At 41.0% G+C, this 19,439-nt stretch overlaps 2 protein-coding genes across 2 annotated transcripts; one reads left to right on the plus strand and one right to left on the minus strand.

Annotated features, from left to right (window-relative positions):
- Nucleotides 1-8,827: 8,827 nt before the first annotated feature.
- LOC113471227 (tetraspanin-11-like) lies at nt 8,828-13,155 on the plus strand. Its single transcript, XM_026830199.1, has 5 exons — nt 8,828-8,932; nt 9,575-9,790; nt 10,605-10,787; nt 11,311-11,523; nt 12,432-13,155. The coding sequence occupies exons 1-5, from the start codon at nt 8,879-8,881 to the stop codon at nt 12,567-12,569; spliced, it is 804 nt and encodes a 267-aa protein (XP_026686000.1). The 5' UTR covers nt 8,828-8,878; the 3' UTR covers nt 12,570-13,155.
- Nucleotides 13,156-13,438: 283 nt separating this feature from the next.
- LOC103518612 (elongator complex protein 4-like) lies at nt 13,439-17,054 on the minus strand. Its single transcript, XM_008483690.3, has 5 exons — nt 17,019-17,054; nt 15,585-15,825; nt 15,085-15,305; nt 14,476-14,685; nt 13,439-14,009 (listed from the first exon to the last, which is right to left on the minus strand). Exons 1-5 carry the CDS (start codon nt 17,052-17,054, stop codon nt 13,896-13,898), a joined length of 822 nt encoding a protein of 273 aa, XP_008481912.2. The 3' UTR covers nt 13,439-13,895.
- Between the last annotated feature and the right edge of the window lie 2,385 nt (nt 17,055-19,439).

The following is a 19,439-nucleotide window of genomic DNA, read 5'->3' on the forward strand; positions in this document are numbered from 1 at the left end:
CGATGAATACTCGAGACTGAGACATGTAGCGGAGAATACTAGTTGCGAACAACTTGTTCTCAACCATGTCAGCGAACTAATTTCGTACACTTCGAAAAAGATACGCACAGACCTAGGTCTGTCCGTTAGGTCTGTCTCTGGGAGTCTGTCAGACCGCCAAAACGCGTGTGCCGGAAAAAGCTTCAGACCCAGGTCTCTCACATGGTCTGACAGACCTAGGTCGTTCTGTCAGACAGGTAAATCTTTCAGACGGTCTGTTAGTGGCTGGCATTATGTAATTCTTCGTCCTCTTCTATGATTGGTGTTGGGACATGCAAAGATGAAGAGTTATTGGTCCCTTGTTCCAGTGAAAAACTCGAAAAGTGAGTGATTTGACTTCTCCTAGGGCTAGGAGAAGGTGACATCTCCGTTTTCAAAGATTATCTACAACGTTTTTGTGCTCTTGGTCCTTGTTATACTACCGTTTCTGAGATCCAGATATAACGATACTTAAAACATAGAGTGCCCAAAATCAGAGTAGTCTCGATGTAATGGAAATAATAAAAACTTGAGTTTTAGTAACACTCAAACAAAGTGTCAAAACAAAAGTCTTACTCACCGGAATATTTGATAATATTATCAGGAGGATGATCAATAGCCACACACTTGAGTTTACACTGATGAAAGTTCGGTATCTGAGTGCGTGTAGCGTACAACTTGCGCCGCTTCAGATCATGTCTGAACTGCCCAGTAGGGCCATTATAGACATTGACTAGCTTGGGCGTATCTACCATGTTACAGCTGGTGTTGGAGTATGGTTGGTACGTGTATACCAGAACGTCCGTACCGTCTAGCTTGAGACCGAGAACGTGGATCTGTGAAAATGGACGTGTCTGGTTAGGTGAGATGTATTTTCCTTTTGAAAAATAGGAGAGAAACATTTTCCTTTTGAAAAACTGACCCCTGCTTCTTCAGTAACTTCAGTTTCTATTAGAGCAGTGGTCAGTGATCTGTTTCCCGAAATGAAAATTGTAAAATACACTTTTTAAGAGATTTGATAGAGGGAACTGTAATTATTGAGGTTTAAATCTCCCGAAATCGAAGAGAGAAGAAAGAGGACACAGGAGAGGAAAAAGCCAGTCGTTCCGGGAATGAACCTTATCTGTTTAGGTCCTTTAGGATAAAGTCTGCCCCGGACGGCAAATCAACGCGCGACATAGTGCTTACAAGGCAGACTCTACACCTTCCAAGCTAACTAGGCTGAATTTTAATTTCAGGTGTATTTTCCTTTCGGAAACGGAGCTGATTCCGATGGCGCGCCATCTTGGATTTCTTATGATTTAGTTTGAGGAGCCAATTCAGTTTCCAAAAGGAAACTTCACCTTCTTCAACTTCCAGAAGATATTGAAGACATTCTTGATCTCAACCAGAGTTGTATTGGGCGCCTCCCAGACAACCAAATAGTGGGAGCTCCCATGATCTGAATGGGTTTTGGTCAGGAGCTTCAACCAAGTTTCGTAGAACGATAGCTTGGAGTGGGTACGATTACGGGAAGGGGGGGTTTGGCTGAGGGTTCCATTGACATCGGTGGTATTGGTGAGGCTGCTGTTGGTGTTGTTTCCATTGTTGATGGTTATGTTGTAGGTGTTATTGTTTCTGTTTTCATTGGTGTTCGTCATATTGATATTGTTGTAAGGGGGCGGGATTGGAACTGAGGTCTGCCGGGCAGATTTATGTGAGTTTCGAGGTCGTTTTTTGTTTCTAGAGCTAGAACTGTTAGAAGACTTATTGCTGTGTTGAAAATGTTTGTCCTCCTGAAAGCAGCGATGGTTATGTTGTAGGTGTTATTGTTTCTGTTTTCATTGGTGTTCGTCATATTGATATTGTTGTAAGGGGACGGGATTGGAACTGAGTTCTGCCGGGCAGATTTATGTGAGTTTCGAGGTCGTTTTTTGTTTCTAGTGCTAGAACTGTTAGAAGACTTATTGCTGTGTTGAAAATGTTTGTCCTCCTGAAAGCAGCCTGATACCCGTAGCATATAAAACCATGCGAATGAATGAATTTTATTGTTCCAGGAGTAACACGGTTGCTTGTTATACAGAAGGTCGCGGGTTCGATTTAAGAAATTTAAGAAAAAGGTCTGAAAAGAAAGAAAGTTGTTCTTGTATACCTTCATTTCAGTTGGTTTAACTTTAGGAAAATATGAGTAGGAACCCAAGTAGGTACAAACCTACCTACGTTCTAAGAAGATTTTTCTTTTATGTATGTACTTATATCGTTTGTTTCACCATAACTCTCGAATGGTTTGTCCGATTTTCATAAAATTTGACGAACATGGAACAAATTTAAGCAGTGTAACACATACTCGTGTTCGTTCGTTATCTTTTGGACCCAAAGGGCCCCGTACTGGCCCCATTTCTGAGTGAGCTCTACATTCCACTGAGACAGTCTGAGTCACTAATCTATTTAATTGACCAAGTTTCCCTTTGGGAATACGGAATAGCGGAATACCCCTCTACATTGAAAGGTATCAATAAAGTTCAAACAACGTCGAATGATGAAATTCTCGTGAAATCTCGTGTTTTTTCTTCTGCAAAGAACAATGTCGCCATCCAGACTGTCTCCATGGTGGTTTGCAATACAAAGTGTTCTATGCTGATGTGTAATTAGGTAATTATAATTCAAACTAACGAATTTCATTGCATTGCACAAGTCTGGACCCACCATTACATTTTTAGTGCAATCTTCTTGCGTAGTCAACTAGACTACCGCCTATCGTTCCGGTTCAAAACCTCCGACCTCCGATTCTGAAGCGGCATAGGTAATAGCCATCACGGTCACGGGGATTGGCTATAAGAACGTGCCAGATCCATCAGACTACCAGACTGTAGAGCGTGCCAGACTGGTTGCTGGGTAGTCTAGCACGTTCCAAAATGTATCACGTGTAACGTGCAGACTAGCTGATGCCAAATATTGCACGGTCTAGACTGGACACTGGAAGCAGTCTTCTACTTCTACCTTCCTCTGCGACTCTGTGGTGATGTGGTCGGATAGCATCGAGGTGAAGTAAACTCAGCGGTAGACTATAGAGAGTTTTTTAATCCATCGAATCCAATTTTGATGGACTCAAGTAGGTATCTGGATTCGATGGAATCATTAGATTAAGAAAAAAACACCTCTTACGTGTATTTTCTAGTGGTCAGTTCCCCGGAAGGAAAATACACCTATTGTAGAGTGAATTATTACCGACTTCCATTTACCTAAACATAATTTAAAAAAAAAATCAATATGGCGGCTACCTGGTGAAAGAAACAATAACATGGCGAAACAGATCGCGTGGGTAGATGTGTGCGTGCTGAGAGAATAGAAACAGCGGTAAGGGTGCCTGGAGAATTGGAAAATGAACTGAATAACGTGCAGGAAAAAGGAAAGAGTATTAAATAGGTACCACACCTTTATCAGGTTAACTTCATATGTACAAAAAGTCCACCCTGAGGCTTAGGTGTAGGGGCAAACAGCCCCAAAAGATGGGGTAAGCTTGTACAAATCTAGAGGCTTTATGAATGGAGTACACGGGGCAAGTCGACAGTCCACTTACTAGCCTCGTGTAAACAAAACTGACGTCAACATTCCAGTCCAGTAGTCCAGAGTCCAGTTAGTTGGGCAGAATCAATTGGAGTTCTAGCTGAATAAAACTGTAATAACTGTATTTTGTCCAACTGGATTGGGATGTTACTGAACACAAGTGGTGTTTACATGAGGCCAGTAGCGGAACTCAATCAGCCATCAGACACGCTTTTCTTTTTTGGAGCACGGATGGTCCAGTAGTAACTCGCTTACAGATACGATTGGGTGGCCCAAAGAAACAGACACATTTAGGAAAAGGAAACAGTGAAACATTCAAAATTAACCCATCAGCTGAGCTGAAACGATATTTAGGTGCATACAAAAATAAGTTTCCTTTGGAAAGGATGGTCGATGGTCCCGCCAACATGCAAGGGAGGAGCTCTACCTAATTAGGAGTTTTTTTATTTAATCCATCGAATCCAATTTCGATGCACTCAAGTAGGTATCTGGATTCGATGGAATCATTAAGATTCAGAAGAAGAAAAAACACTCTCTTACGTGTATTTTCTAGTGGTCAGTTCCCCGAAGGAAAATACTCGTACACCTATTGTAGAGTGAGTTATTACCGACTTCCATTTACCTAAACATAATTTAAAAAAAAAAAATCAATATGGCGGCTACCTGGTGAAAGAAACAATAACATGGCGAAACAGATCGTGTGGGTAGACGTGTGCGTGCTGAGAGAATAGAAACAGCGGTAAGGGTGCGCGGAGAATTGGAAAATGAACTGAATAACATGCAGGAAAAAGGAAAGAGTATTAAATAGGTACCAGACCTTTATCAGGTTAACTTCATATGTACAAAAAGTCCACCCTGAGGCTTAGGTGTAGGGGCAAACAGCCCCAAAAGATGGGGTAAGCTTGTGCAAATCTAGAGGCTTTATGAATGGAGTACACGGGGCAAGTCGACAGTCCAGTGACTAGCCTCGTGTAAATAAAACTGACGTCAACATTCCAGTTCAGTTAGTTGGACAGAATCAATTGGAGTTCTAGCTGAATAGAACTGTATTCCAACTGGATTGGCATGTTATTGAACACAAGTGGTGTTTACATGAGGCCAGTAGCGGAACTCAATCAGCCATCAGACACGCTTTTTCTTTTGGAGCACGTATAGTCCAGTAGTAACTCGCTTACAGATACGATTGGGTGGCCCAAAGAAACATACACATTTAGGAAAAAGAAACAGTGAAACATTCAAAATTAACCCATCAGCTGAGCTGAAACAATATTTAGGTGCATACAAAAATAAGTTTCCTTTGGAAAGGATGGTCGATGGTCCCGCCAACATGCAAGGGAGGAGCTCTACCTAATTAATTACTATCGATTTTCGCCAGGACAGCATGCACTGAGCTTTCAGTCCTGGCGACCATACCACCTCTTCTTCCATTGGAAAACCCCCGTCATACAAAATATACATGGAAATTAAAAAATATACGTACATTGAAATTTACAAACTCTAAACAAACGAGCAATAACAGTAGCTAAAGCTGGGTCCATACGTAGTCAACGACTGTCATTCGATGTCGACTGAAACCGTCCACACTGCCTCGACAACATAGATTCACCTCGTCGATCGACGGCCGTCGACTATGTGTGGACAGTCTGGACACAGCTTGATAGCTATACAGTCGACTCTCTGTAAGCTCATAGATCCTATTTTTTTAAGATCAGAGGCAGAACAAGAGACAGAGAAAAGCGTGTTTTTTTTTTAATACAAAGGATCTTAATATAGGAAAAGGAACAACGTCATCACTTGACTAGTAAAGAATAAGTTGAATATGACTAGTCTTAGGCTTGAATATGTTGCTACTTGACAGATTGACTCTCCTAGAGAAGTATGTTACACAAAAGATCTATTTTTTACCACCGAGAGTTGACTGTAATTCCTAGATGGGCACAAACACTTAGCAGGCAATTAACATACAAACATATACAAAGTGGAAAGCATATTAAAGTTGAAACTTACAAGAAACTTTCTTCTCCTATCCGCGACCTGTTAATGAACAGCAAAAAAGAAGAAGTTAGTAATGTTAAAGTTATTTAAGCTATAAAAACTTGAAAAGCTGCAGGTACTTGAATGTACCTACATTTCACACCCCTAGGTTCACAGGTAAACCCTGGGTAGTGTTTATTATTTCTAGTATCTATGGCGGGGTTTTCACCAATATTCTTTTTAGCTCCCTTGTTAGCTGTTAGCCTAACACAGCCCTATTAGGCCTGGTAAAAAACATGGAACTTAACAGGCTGTTAGTTTAACAAGCCTTTCAGGGCTGAAAAAATATTGGCGAAATCCAACCTAAGAGATATTACTATTTAATATTTTATTTAAAACAAATTAATTTATTAGGTACCTAGGTGCATACTTCCCTATACCTACCTTTTGTAGGTAATGTTGGTACCTACATCGTTACCTACTTACTAGAGGTAGATCTATTACCTCAGTAAAAATGGTTTATTTTTATATAATTTTGTAATACATATTAGTTCGTATTTTGTTTAGTGTTACGACCTGAAGCTAAAGCAGAAGCATTATTCTAGCACTAGATAATTATTGTGAGTGGGTAAGGTGGTAATAGTTAGATATTAAAATTGAATCAAGAAGTGTTGAAAATAAAGCTCTACATAAAAAAATAAGTGTAAAAAAAGCTGTAAAAAAATGTAAGTACCTAGATCGTCCTTTTTAGAATAAGTCATTTTTGGGTTCAAAATAATGTTTTTAAATCACCGGAACCCTTCGAGTCCTTTGACCGCATTAGGTCACGTAACGTGAGGTATGTTTCCACCTTAAGTATATTCTATTCATCTATTGATTTAGTATGCGATGAAGAGACTATGCAACAGATGGGGGCTGAACGACTGGGAGGAGTTGACACAACATAGAGTTCTTTGGAGGCAAGCAGTCTGGTCGATCATATTTATACTCTTGACATTGAGTATACCAAAACTTACCAACTAAATAAAAGTAGTAGTCTCGTGGTAAAGGTACTTGCACTCTGGTTAGGTGAGCATTCACCTCTCTCATGTCTTAGACTTGGATTGTCCAGAACTCAAGTTCACATTAGAATGAGAACCTAAAGAACAGTGACTTGAAGTAAGTCTGATTACAAGAAATTCACATGGTAAGTGAAGTAGCCGAGTAGGGTGTTTGGTAAGTTGTGCAACATTTGTTGTAGCGGCTTCAGCTGTAGCTGAATGGTGATGGACTGGTGGCAGAATAAAGAAAAGATTCCTGTAGAATAAAAGGGAGTCGAACCCGCGACCTAGCGCTTTTTCCCCCAGCTTGTTGTTTTAGCGGCTTTAGCTTTTGTCGAACCGTGATGGCACTCCAACATTTTAGTTTTGGCTACAATGCCCTTGGTCGGTCGGTACCCTTCCTGTTTACAGCCTGTTTTCTCTTACCAGTAAGCAGTTCATCAGTGATATTGTCCATGGCTGCATCCAGATAGTACCAACTATGTTGAGGGTTCTCATTATATGATGGTCTCCAGGCATGTTTAATTGGCTCATAGACCGGGGATGATGGTTTCCAGGCATGTTTAATTGGCTCGTCCTGTGTTGGAAGGATTGGGGCTTCGAACCCGTTGGACGCCCAGAATTAATATCTGGACTCTGCTCCTTCCACATCTAGAGTGTAGGTATTTACAGATTATATGCTACCAATCGGAAATCATCAAATATTTGTATTAAGGGGAGAACAAGTGCATGCCCCATAACCGTACGCAATTACGCATATTAATAACCGACAGGTGCCACTAGTATACCTATAGGTACGCCCTGCAAAATGAGTCCCGGTTCTAAAATAGGTACAATGTTTGTTTCTGAGCATGATTGGAAACTATGTACCTATACCCGAACACTCCCCGAGTATCCTCAGAGGTTGACAAATACTGTATCATGAGAGTGTAGACCTCAGGGTCGGCCAGAAACTCACGCTCAGACGGTCTGACAGACTTAGGTCTGTCTCTGGGAGTCTGTCAGACCGCCAAAACGCGTGTGCCGGAAAAAGCTTCAGACCCAGGTCTCTCACATGGTCTGACAGACCTAGGTCTGTCTCTGGGAGTCTGTCAGACCGTCAAAACGCGTGTGCCGGAAAAAGCTTCAGACCCAGGTCTCTCACAGGGTAACTAACACACCTATACAATATGTATAATAGCGTGTTGTGTAACTACACCTACACCTCTACAGAATGCTGGGGAATTCAGGATTTTGGTATTTGACTTTTTTGAAGCCCTTGACCACTTGACCTCTAACACCACCTCCTTTCGGGTTGCCAAGTAATTGAGAAACACCCTATTCAGGTACCTAAATCACCCTGCTTGGACGAAGAACAGTTTTATGATTTTTCAGAATGCACAAAAACCGCTCATAGTCAGAAGCGCGGAGCGGTAATAGCACTTTGAATGCACAAGATTTATATTTAGATTTTATTTGGTGCTTTTCAACACAGGGCTGTTAAGCACAAGTCAAGTACATATACAAACAAACATACATTAAAATACAACAATATTAATAAAATTAAATAAGAAGAAAAAAGAAAAAATATAGCAAAAGTTACCTACCTACTTATCTGTAAAGTTTCCCAGGGATCAATAAAGTTAACGCGGTCAAACTTTCTTGACTTGGCGGGGCGGAGCGCTACCGCGCTCCTTAATCAACGTTGAGTGTGATTGGTAACTGATAGAAATAGAGATCGTGTTAGTGTAAGTACTAATAGCAGAGTCATCCCCTCTACCTCGCTGAATACATTTCCCTCACACCTCAGCTATAAGCCACCCTGTACATACAGGTACACATTCAGTAGGTAATCCTCAGATGAACCACCCTATATAACTTTATATTCTAATGAATTTCCATTCTCGTAAGTTCACTGGACCATAGTTCCACACATACCTATGAGTACTCTGCACAGGTCTGTACCTACCTATCCTACATTTCCTCGACTGTGTAAAAAACAACCTGATCCTAGATTGGGATTGTTACACAAGTTCAGATTTCGTTAGTGTTTGAACCAAACTGCCGTGGAAATACCATTCGTGTGGTGAACAGATTGATTGGATGTGTGAAGTATTGAAGTGAACATTAAAGTATTTTTTCTAACAAATTTAATATTAAAGTACCTATTTGAAGTGTTTTGTTTGTAGATCTAAACGCCGCGCCGAAAAAGGAGCGAGAGGAAAATATTGATTTTCATACCAAGTATTTTATTCAAGTGTGAAGGCAATATTGTATAGTGTATTTTTATTTTAAAGTCCAAGTGGTATTAAAGTTCATCAATGAAAGTCGACATGTCCAAATGTTTGGTGCTCCTGGTCAACACGGCTTATATGGTAAGTACACTAAATATAGGACATCACAGTAAATACTTTTACCACAATACCTACCTATGTAATGGGCAACTTTGTATTTATTTATTCTGTTTAAATAGGACTAAAGAGTCCCTCTACGCCTCTAACACAAAAGAAGCAGGGACAGACAGACACCGAAGCGAATACAATAGTCCTTAAGTCCGTCCACTATACCTTTTATTATTAGTAATAATAAAGGAAGGACGGACTAAAAACTGTGGTAAAATTCTCAAACTACATACCTAACTATGTTGAGGATAAAATTCCATACCGCTCTCGGCAGGATAAGAACCCACGTACTCCTGATTACCAGGCGAACGTCTTGGCCCTTGGCCATTACACAAACACCAACGAGGTAGGCTGTGAGATGCACACTTTTAAATGTAAAGGTGTGTCCACACATAGTCGACCGGCCATCGATCGATGTCGACACATGTCCACACTGCTTTGACAACAAAGATAAGATTTCCCTCGTCGTTCGACGGCCGGTCGACTATGTGTGGACACACCTTTAAAGTCTTGACTTAAAATAATTATACATAATTAAAAAAAAAAAATCGAGCTAAACCAGGGGGTTAACTCTCTCGTGCCCACACCACTCATTCCTCATTCCATCCCTCCCAGATGTGCGGCGTCTGTCTAGTGCTAGGGGGTGCCTACCTTCTCTCCGACACTGAGAGAGTTCTCCTCTCCCGTCTCGTCTACAATGCAGTCCCCCTCCATCAGCCACTGTTTTATTACGTAGCCCTGGCCCTCATGATTATAGGCCTCCTAGTGCTGGCCCTGTCTGTGTTTGGCTGCTATGCTGTCCAGGTGGAGAACTCCTGTCTTGTGGCCCTGGTAAGTTAATCCGGATTCAGGAGCGCGGTAGCTCTCCGCCCCGCCAGGTCAAAACAGTTTGACAGGCGCTACTAAGAAATAGTGCCACAGAGAAAGTAGCCGTTTTCAGGTAGTCTACTCCAGACTTCCCTCGAAAAGTCCTTTTTTCCACCCAGATTCAACTTTAACACAGCGCCGTGGGCCAAATAAGGTTCGGTCCTAACATATTTGGCCAAACAGATAAAGTTCGTTCGGAACGGCAAGCTTTCTTCAGTCCTGTCCTGCTTCTCTCTTCGCTTTCGGGATGATAAGACCTCAGTTGTTACAATTCCCGCTATCAATATATCAACTCGTCTGTCCTTTTATCTGTAGTCTTGTTTATTAACGTCTATTAGATAGGGGACAGTCCGTAATCCACTCCAGTCAAGTGAAGACCATGTCCAGAAATATGAAATATGTATCAAAACCTCTTCAAAAAGACCCAAACCTCTTGCGGTAATAAATTTATCGTTTCTATTATTCTCCCAGTATCTGTTCATACTACTAGTGGTTCTACTAGCCGAGAGTGTATTCGGAATCCTTACAGCTATATGTCCGGAGTATATGGGGCTCAAAATGGAGAATGAAGACGTAACAGATCAGTGGCAGAGAAACTATGGTGTACCAGGGCCATCTGTAGTCTTGTTTATTAACGTCTATTAGATAGGGGACAGTCCGTGATCCACTCCAATCAAGTGAAGACCATGTCCAGAAATATGAAATATGTATCAAAACCTCTTCAAAAAGACCCAAATCTCTTGCGGTAATAAATTTATCGTTTCTCTTATCCCCCCAGTATCTGTTCATACTACTAGTGGTTCTACTAGCCGAGAGTGTATTCGGAATATTGACAGCTATATGTCCGGAGTATATGGGGCTCAAAACGGAGAATGAAGACGTAACAGATCAGTGGCAGAGAAACTATGGTGTACCAGGGCGAGAACAATACACAGCCGCTATTGATCTGGCTCAAACTAAGGTAAGTAATACCGGACAAGTGACAAAATTTTCTAAATCGGGGTGTTATTTCTTCATAAATCACAAGTTAACATGTACTCGTATGTTCAATAGGTACTACTCAAAACAAATATCACTGATTCGATAGCATTCTTTTAAAGCCTTCTTTGGATAAACTTGGACCTTATAGGTACAACCTCCAATGTTCATTTTCGATGTAAATTCATATCGACACAAGGGAAAAATCACGAACGAAAATTCGAAGTTCTAAAGGGATTATTCTTAAATATCTTCTTGTTTGTTTCCCGAAAAACTGTCGAACGGTTGGTTCGATTTTGATGAAAATCGGTCCTTTCGGGGTTCTAAAAGGGCTCTTTTCCCAAATGAGGTCTACAGTTCACTAAACTACTGGTATTGAATCTATACCAAATAATTGAAGTTGAGCTTATAAAAAGGACTAGGCTGGGATTGAAGGATTTTTTCCTTCTGTTTTTCGAGTCCAGCCTAGCCCTGGGTATAACCACCACCTGAATGTTTGATTTCAGTTCGAATGTTGTGGTATCAACAGTGGAAAAGACTTCATGACCTCCTGGTGGCGACTACGAGAACTAGCAGCACCTAATCTCCTCGTACCTCTGTCCTGTTGCCATCCGGACCCTAAAAATCCAGACCAGTCCTTCCTGGATCCTCAGCCACTCAATGAGACCCTGTGTCAGGATAAACAGCCGGATAACTATATCCTGGCGAGATATACAGAGGTAAGAGGTTCTGCCAAAATGTTGAATAAAATCAGAATAATCAGATAATACCAAAGTGTCAAAAAAAAAAATAAAAAATAAATAAAAAATAAAATAAATAAATGCCAGCGCCAGTATCACGTTGTGTTAAATGCACTAGTTCCCAATAGATCACTGACGGTACCTCAATCTCTCAAGCTCACGCTGTGGGGCGCACGGTGATATCACGTTACGTGATACAAAGTCTGCACAGACCACATCTCGGCGTGACGTGACCACATCTCGGCGTGACGTGACCACATCACTGACGGTACCTCACTCTCTCAAGCTCACGCTGTGGGGCGCACGGTGATATCACGTTACGTGATACAAAGTCTGCACAGACCACATCTCGGCGTGACGTGACCACATCTCGGCGTGACGTGACCACATCACTGACGGTACCTCACTCTCTCAAGCTCACGCTGTGGGGCGCACGGTGATATCACGTTACGTGATACAAAGTCTGCACAGACCACATCTCGGCGTGACGTGAGTTGAGGTTTGATCTATGATTGGCTCCTTTGGGTGAGTAGGCGCACCGCACGTTTCAGAATTTGTCAACATACAACACTGATGATTGGGAGATTGGACGTGATACCAGAGTGCTTCGACGCATGATATCATGTGAGGTGAGACTGGACATGACACGCATTAGGTCACGTAACGTGAGGTATGTTTCCACCTTAAGTATATTCTATTCATCTATTGATTTAGTATGAGATGAAGAGACTATGCAACAGATGGGGGCTGAACGACTGGGAGGAGTTGACACAACATAGAGTTCTTTGGAGGCAAGCAGTCTGGTCGGCACGGGATTCACATATCCCTCATACGTCATCGGAGTGAGTGTATCTATTGATCTATTTTTTTTTTCTCTCCTATTGCAGGGATGTCTAGAACCACTCGTTCTCTGGCTACGCCACCAAACCAGTCTCCTACTGCTAGCAGGGCTCATCAAGCTTTCCATCCAGCTGTTACTTCTATTCGTCATCATTCTATCCTGTACCCGCCAGAGTAGCAAGTAGCAGAGGAGGGGGAGGAGGAGGAGAAGGCGGAGGAGGAGAGAGGAAGGGGGCGTGGCTACGAACACACCCGAAGTGAACGTTGTGCCATTCTACTACACGAAGTATTCCGAGGTCAATTTGACCACGGTGACGTCACTACTGTACTGAAAATTTTCCGGAGAAACGAAATTTCGAATATAGACCTGATCGGCGGACCTGATCAGGTGTACCTGATAGTGAGTGGATGACCTAACTCATGAATGAGGGTGAATATCAAGATGTGTCCACACAGAGCCAACGGCCATCGATCGACGAGGTGAATCTATATTGTCGAGGCAGAGTGGACAGTTTCAGTCATCGATCGACGCCCGTCGAATATTTGTGGACAAACAGCATTTTCACAACTGTTGTGGGTATTTTGGAGTTCACAATCCCATGTCACTTCAATTTCAATTCAATAAAGCATTTATTTATACAAATGTACGTTTGCTTATGTTACAATGTTACATGGAAATACAAAAATTACAAACATAATAAATACAGAGAGCAACAACTGAAATGTGACAGAGTAGGTAGGAGAATAATATACGAGCGAAAAAGAAGAAGGGAAAGAAGAAGACCTCTAAGTATACTTGGAGACTATACCCGAACAGTCTCAAAGCATTCTCACGGGCACCACGTGACTGTAACATGGGATTTCAGATCCAGGGTTCAGTGTCTCCATTGGAATTCTTTTTCAATTTCTATTCAATATTTCTTCATTGGTAAAGCCGGCAAACGATCGTGCATAGAACCCAACAAACTTTGACTCTGATGAGAAATGAACCCTTGCACTAGGCTTTAAGTAGCAAAGGGTATCAATTTACCACATATCAGAAAAAATCAAAATCGTATTTTGTAATGCTGTACATTTGTAAATAAATCATTTTATAGATAGATGTATTTCTCATTTTTTACAATTCTCTCTTTATACTACGCTAGAATTAGAAAATAGGCTTTCTTTTCTTCCTTTTTTTAACTACTTTCACATTCTTCTTTTTCTTACTTTGTAAATTCAAATAGCTTTAGCCACACCTAGTTAGCCTACTGGTAACCTTTGACTGTATTATTATAATTTCATTATTTCACATAAAAACAACTCTAATCCCCTAGAACAACCAACCTTTTACACTTTGAATTAGAAAAGCCTTCAATTTTAAATACGAGTAGGTACATGATTATTACATACCTCGAAACAGATTGCGATCAAATAACAAGGAGTTTTTCTTTTTCTTCAAAGAGAAATCGAACTTGAGCCACTAGTGTAAGTTCTTTTCCTCTTAAGACATAATATCACAGGATTCTATTTCAAAAGTCCAGGGCAGAGGATCGTTTGCTACCTGTACCACAGGATATGCTAGGGACAGAGTCATCTTGTTCTCTCTGCTTAGAGTCCTGTAGCTCGGGAGGAAGATGAAGTTTCTGAAATGAGAACATATTAGAGTTTACTGATGGATGATTCAAAAACATACCTACTTACTTAACTATTGGAGATGAAAATGCCAAAATACCTCAAAACTCCGTTTCGTGAACATAAATGTCCGGCGTCACTTCAAACTCTTGACGTTCGCGCGCCTCTCGGCACGCTTGACAGGAGCAAAAAGTGTCACTGGACAATAGTGGGAATTCGTCATTTTATTATTTTTAGAAGGGGTTCAATAGAGGTAACTGTAACGCCTAAGACCTTATCACCCCAAAAGCGAAGATAAGGAGGCAGGATAAGAGAAAGCCAGTCGTTCCGAGAACGAACCTTATCTGTTAAGGATAAAGAACGAACATTATCTGAACAAATCCGCCCCGGGGCGGGAATCGCACCCACGATCTGGCGCTTACAAGGCAGACGCACTATCCTCCAAACTAACTAGGCTGGCAATCCAGCATGACTTACTTCAATAATGAATCGCCTGCGTTTCAGTTTGAACCCCCAATCGTTACTGTCGGGGATATGAACCCCCAGACTGTTCAAACTGCACTGTTTACCAATGTGAAACAAGCCATGGTACTCGTTCAAATAGTGGTCCCGGTCACCCGAGCTAAGAGTGTCCAGCCTCAGAGCAATATCACTCAGGTGTTCGCATCGAGATACGATCTCGGGTTCCTGTGAAAATAAGACAGGAATACAGGAACGGGATTTGATTTTTTTTTAATGTTATTAAATAAATATATATTTTTTTAAAGCAACCCCCGTGGCCGAGTGGGTATCACACTAGGATTGCACTCCGGATGTCCCGGGTTCGATTCCCGGCGATGTCGAAGTTTTTTCGGCTCTGTGGAGTTCGGGGATCACTCAGCCTCGTGAGGCCAAGTGAGTAGCTACTTTAATCGAGTAGCGACCAGTGGCAGCATTACCGGTGTAAAAAGATGATTGAAAGATAGAAATTGATTGCAAAGGAAGCACTTAGGAATGTTGTGATATCCACAAAAGTTGTGAAAAGGCTACCTATGTGTTAAACATATAAATTCACAAATAATCCTTCTACTTTCCTTCACCACTTACCATACAAGAAGTGGCAAGTGTTATAAACACACAGGCGTAGGAGTTTCGTATGAGATTGCTCAGTTTATACAAGAACAGCACAATATTTCCGCTCCATAATTCCGTACCTAAGCCCTGTATGCCAATCCTAAGGACTGTTTTCAATGTAGGACGATCCACATGATGACGGTCTGAAATTAGATTGCTGATGGCACTGTACAGCTCTTCATAGGTAAATTGATCTGAGGAAGCAAAAGAAATTAATAGAGGATATGCATTTGGCTAAAAAAAATTGTGAGATTCTACGTAAAAAGTTGTGAAAAATACAAATCTGAAATTCGAAAAAGTGTCTTTAAAAGGTCAAAAATTATTATTATTAGGTAGTATTATTTTGCCATTTGAAAGCAAAAGTTAAAACAGTTGTGATGTCACAATACAATACATGTGCAGAAACGCATGTGCACAAATGCATTACACTAATGATGCCTGCAAGTGAGCAAAATACCATCAAGTACTCGTACCTTTATCAACTGATTCCGGAAAATAATGTATGTCTGCTTTAGCCAATGTTTCCTCACTAACAGTTTGTGATAAATCATACACTTGATTGTATGATGATGAAGAATATGAATTGCATGTTGAGTCCATCTGGGGTGTGTTCTGATATCTCCAAGCAATCTTCAGTTCGTCATTGGTCTCACTATGTCTAGACTTGGTGTGATCTGGAGCTGAATCTTCCACTGGGGGCATGAGTTCTTTAGCCTGAAAAAGTGACAAAAAATGAGGTGTAAGTTTTAACTTGCCATTTTTTATTATTATTACCTACTTCCATTTAGGCTTTTGTGAGTCCCATAGAAGTCCCTATTAAAATTTTTGGTAATTATTCAGGAGCCATGACAATGGAAAAAAAAAGCTACTTTCCGTGTTTAACCTAACTCTATAGTAACACTGGTCACTGCTTCTTTTTGCATTCAACCTAACCCTATAATAGCAGTGGTCACTGCTCCTTTTTGTATTCAACCTAACCCTATAATAATCCTGCAGCTCGGGAGGAAGGTGAAGTTTCTGAAATGGGAAATTATTTCAGTTTACTGGTGGGTTTTAAAGGGCGAAGGGCATCCACTCGTAAAATTTGTAGTCAAAACCAAAAGTCAGCCTAAAGCAATCACCTCATTTGGGGCTGATTCAGAGTCTAACGAAAAACGCCAACCTAGTCTGTACACGGGAAAAGGCGAAGAAAAAGAAGACTGATGGGTTTTAAAGACGTAAGTATTGAAATGAAAATGCCGAAACACTCCGTAGCAAAGTACGTCCTAAGATTACTTTTTTGAGCGCTTAGCTTAGGATGTCTTTTTCCTGATTTATAAACTTCTTTTAGAGACTCAAAGGCATAAGAGAGGAACATGTCGAATTTTTGAGTCTTAAAAGTCGTTGAATCCCTGATCAAACTTGAAAAAAATGGTTTTATTCCATTACAGCACAAGTCTTTATTCAGCCTAAAAAATGCAGATAGAGCGTTTGTAAATTCATTGCGTCAATTGTGGGTGTAGGTTCAAATCCTAGGCGAAATGTATACTCCTACATTACGCTCCTTTCAAACTTGAGCCTTGTAAGCGCTAGGCCGCGGGTTCGATTCCCGCCCGGGGCGGATTTTATCCTGATGGGATAATGTTCGTTCTCGGAACGGCTGGCCAGATACTTTCGACATGGCGTTGGAGAGCCCCTTTATTGAGTAAATAAAAAGAAGAGACAATAAAGTTAATACTGTCGAAAGAACTTTAAAATATATTTTCTTACAAAATTCATTAAAAAAACTCGTTGATTTTCGGATACCCAGTATTTCACCAAACCCTCATGTCTGAACCAGATCGACCCTGACCTTGCACCTAACCCTTCAACACCAACGTATATTAGACCAAACAACTATCCATATCTTACCCAAATGACGCTATAACCTCAAGCAATATGACGTCATACCCAACTGCATTCATGACGGCAGTTCAGACATGATCTGAAACGGCGCAAGTTGTACGCTACTCGCACTCAGATACCGAACTTTCATCAGTGTAAACTCAAATGTGTGGCTATTGATCATCCGCCTGATAATATTATCAAATATTCCGGTGAGTAGGGCTTTTTTAACCGTTTGTTTGAGTGCTACGTCAATTTTTTTATGATTGCCATTACATTGAGACTACTTTTATTTTAGGCACTCTATGTTTTAACTATCGTTATATCTGGATCTCAGAAACGGAAAAAAAAAGTTTTCTTGATAAAATAAAAGAGAATTGCCATTGGTCATTATACTCATTATTCATTATTGACACTACCGAGTACTTACTATCAATTATTGACAGTGCCTAGGAAGTATTGTCGATTATTTTTATATAATTGACATCAAGAACAATGCAGTTGTTGGGTGTAACCCTTCACCTTGGGTGTCCTTGGGCGGTACTCATCAGGTGATTTGAATCCTTCTAGGAACACCTTAGCGGTCCCAGCACACAATGGAAAACTGCAGTCAATTCCGTCCAAGTTTTACTGACATACAATTGCACTCAGGGAACCAATACTTTATCGTCGCTTCAGAAATAATTGCCTATCATATCGACTATCGACCATTCTTTGGAAAAATGTGAAGAATGATAAGAAAAGAAGTTTTTATACTGCCAGCCTAGGTTAGCTTGGTTGGTAGCGTTCTGCCTTGTAAGCCGCTGATTTCCGACCGGGGCAGATTTTATCCTGAACCGATAATGTTTATTCTCGAAAGGGCTGGCTTTCTTCTATCCTGCCTCCCTTCTCTCTTCGATTTCGAGACAATAAGACCTTAGCAATTACAGTTCCCTCCATTTAATCTCTTCAAGTCATATCGAATATCGACCATTCTTTGGAAAAATGTGAAGAATGATAAGAAAAGAAGTTTTTATACTGCCAGCCTAGTTAGCTTGGTTGGTAGCGCATCTGCCTTGTAAGCCGCTGATTTCCGACCGGGGCAGATTTTATCCTAAACCGATAATGTTTATTCTCGAAAGGGCTAGCTTTCTTCTATCCTGCCTCCCTTCTCTCTTCGATTTCGAGACAATAAGACCTTAGCAATTACAGTTCCCTCCATTTAATCTCTTCAAAAATTATTTTCCAGAAAACTCAGTAAAATGATGGTTTGCGCTCTGTTATTTCTAAAGCTCCGATATGCAAATTCAGCTGAATAGATAAAATCTATGCAGATAGATTAAACCATGGTGAAGACCTTGATGGCCACTCCCCGATGAATACTCGAGACTGAGACATGTAGCGGAGAATACTAGTTGCGAACAACTTGAAAGTCCCCCAGCCAAACTAAGCTGGTCTACTCCCTGTTTAAAGTCCCCCAGCTAGACTAAGCTAGTCTACTCCCTATTTTAATGTCCCCCAGCCAGACTAAGCTGGTCTACTCCCTATTTTAATGTCCCCCAGCCAAACTAAGCTGGTCTACTCCCTGTTTAAAGTCCCCCAGCTAGACTAAGCTAGTCTACTCCCTATTTATTTAATGTCCCCCAGCCAGACTAAGCTGGTCTACTCCCTGTTTAAAGTCCCCCAGCTAGACTAAGCTAGTCTACTCCCTGTTCAAAGTCCCTCGGCCAGACTAAGCTGGTCTACTCCCTATTTTAAAGTCCCCCTTTTTTTTTTTCTAACCGTCTTCGAGACCTAGAAGTCGGTAGCTTTTTCGTTTACGTTTCGACAATCTGACAAACCTAGGTGTGGCGGTCTGTCAGACTGTCTGAGTGTGAGTGGCATCAGGTTGTATTCAACGTGCTATTGCCGTTGGCTTGTGAGCACCTTGGCTTCGCGACTGACTAATCTGACTATACAATACAACTGTATAGGAGGTACGTTGGTTCGAGTATTGGGACACTGAAAAAACTTTCACTCTTCTTCTAGTCAATATAGTCATTGTAAACAGTAAAACCTCTCTGTGAGTAGGTATACCAGGTAATAGTAGGGTCGTGCGACATGCCAAGTTCCAGTTTATGACTCATCGGAAACCCACATGCAATTCCATTACGGTTTCTATAAATCGTTTTTTTAAACAAGATTTTTTATTCACATAATATGTATTTAAACTATACTTATGAAATACATAAGACCTTTTTTTTTTTTTTTTTTTTTTTTTTTAAGGGGTTTGACAGGGGGAACTGTAACGGAGTTATGTAACTTCATGTAAGATTCCTATGGTTTACTTCTGTCAAACAGTTGACATCTCCTGAAAAGTGAGCAAAACGGTCGATAGGCTCTATTGTTTTTCGAGCGACGAGAAGACTATCAAAGTATGGCAAAGAAGTTGTGTTCAGGAATTGCCCACGCAAATGATCTACCCAGGCTGTTAGGAACTTCTAGAG

Source organism: Diaphorina citri, unplaced genomic scaffold (genome assembly GCF_000475195.1).
Source record: "Diaphorina citri unplaced genomic scaffold, Diaci psyllid genome assembly version 1.1 scaffold62, whole genome shotgun sequence".
Taxonomy (NCBI): Eukaryota; Metazoa; Arthropoda; class Insecta; order Hemiptera; family Psyllidae; genus Diaphorina; species Diaphorina citri.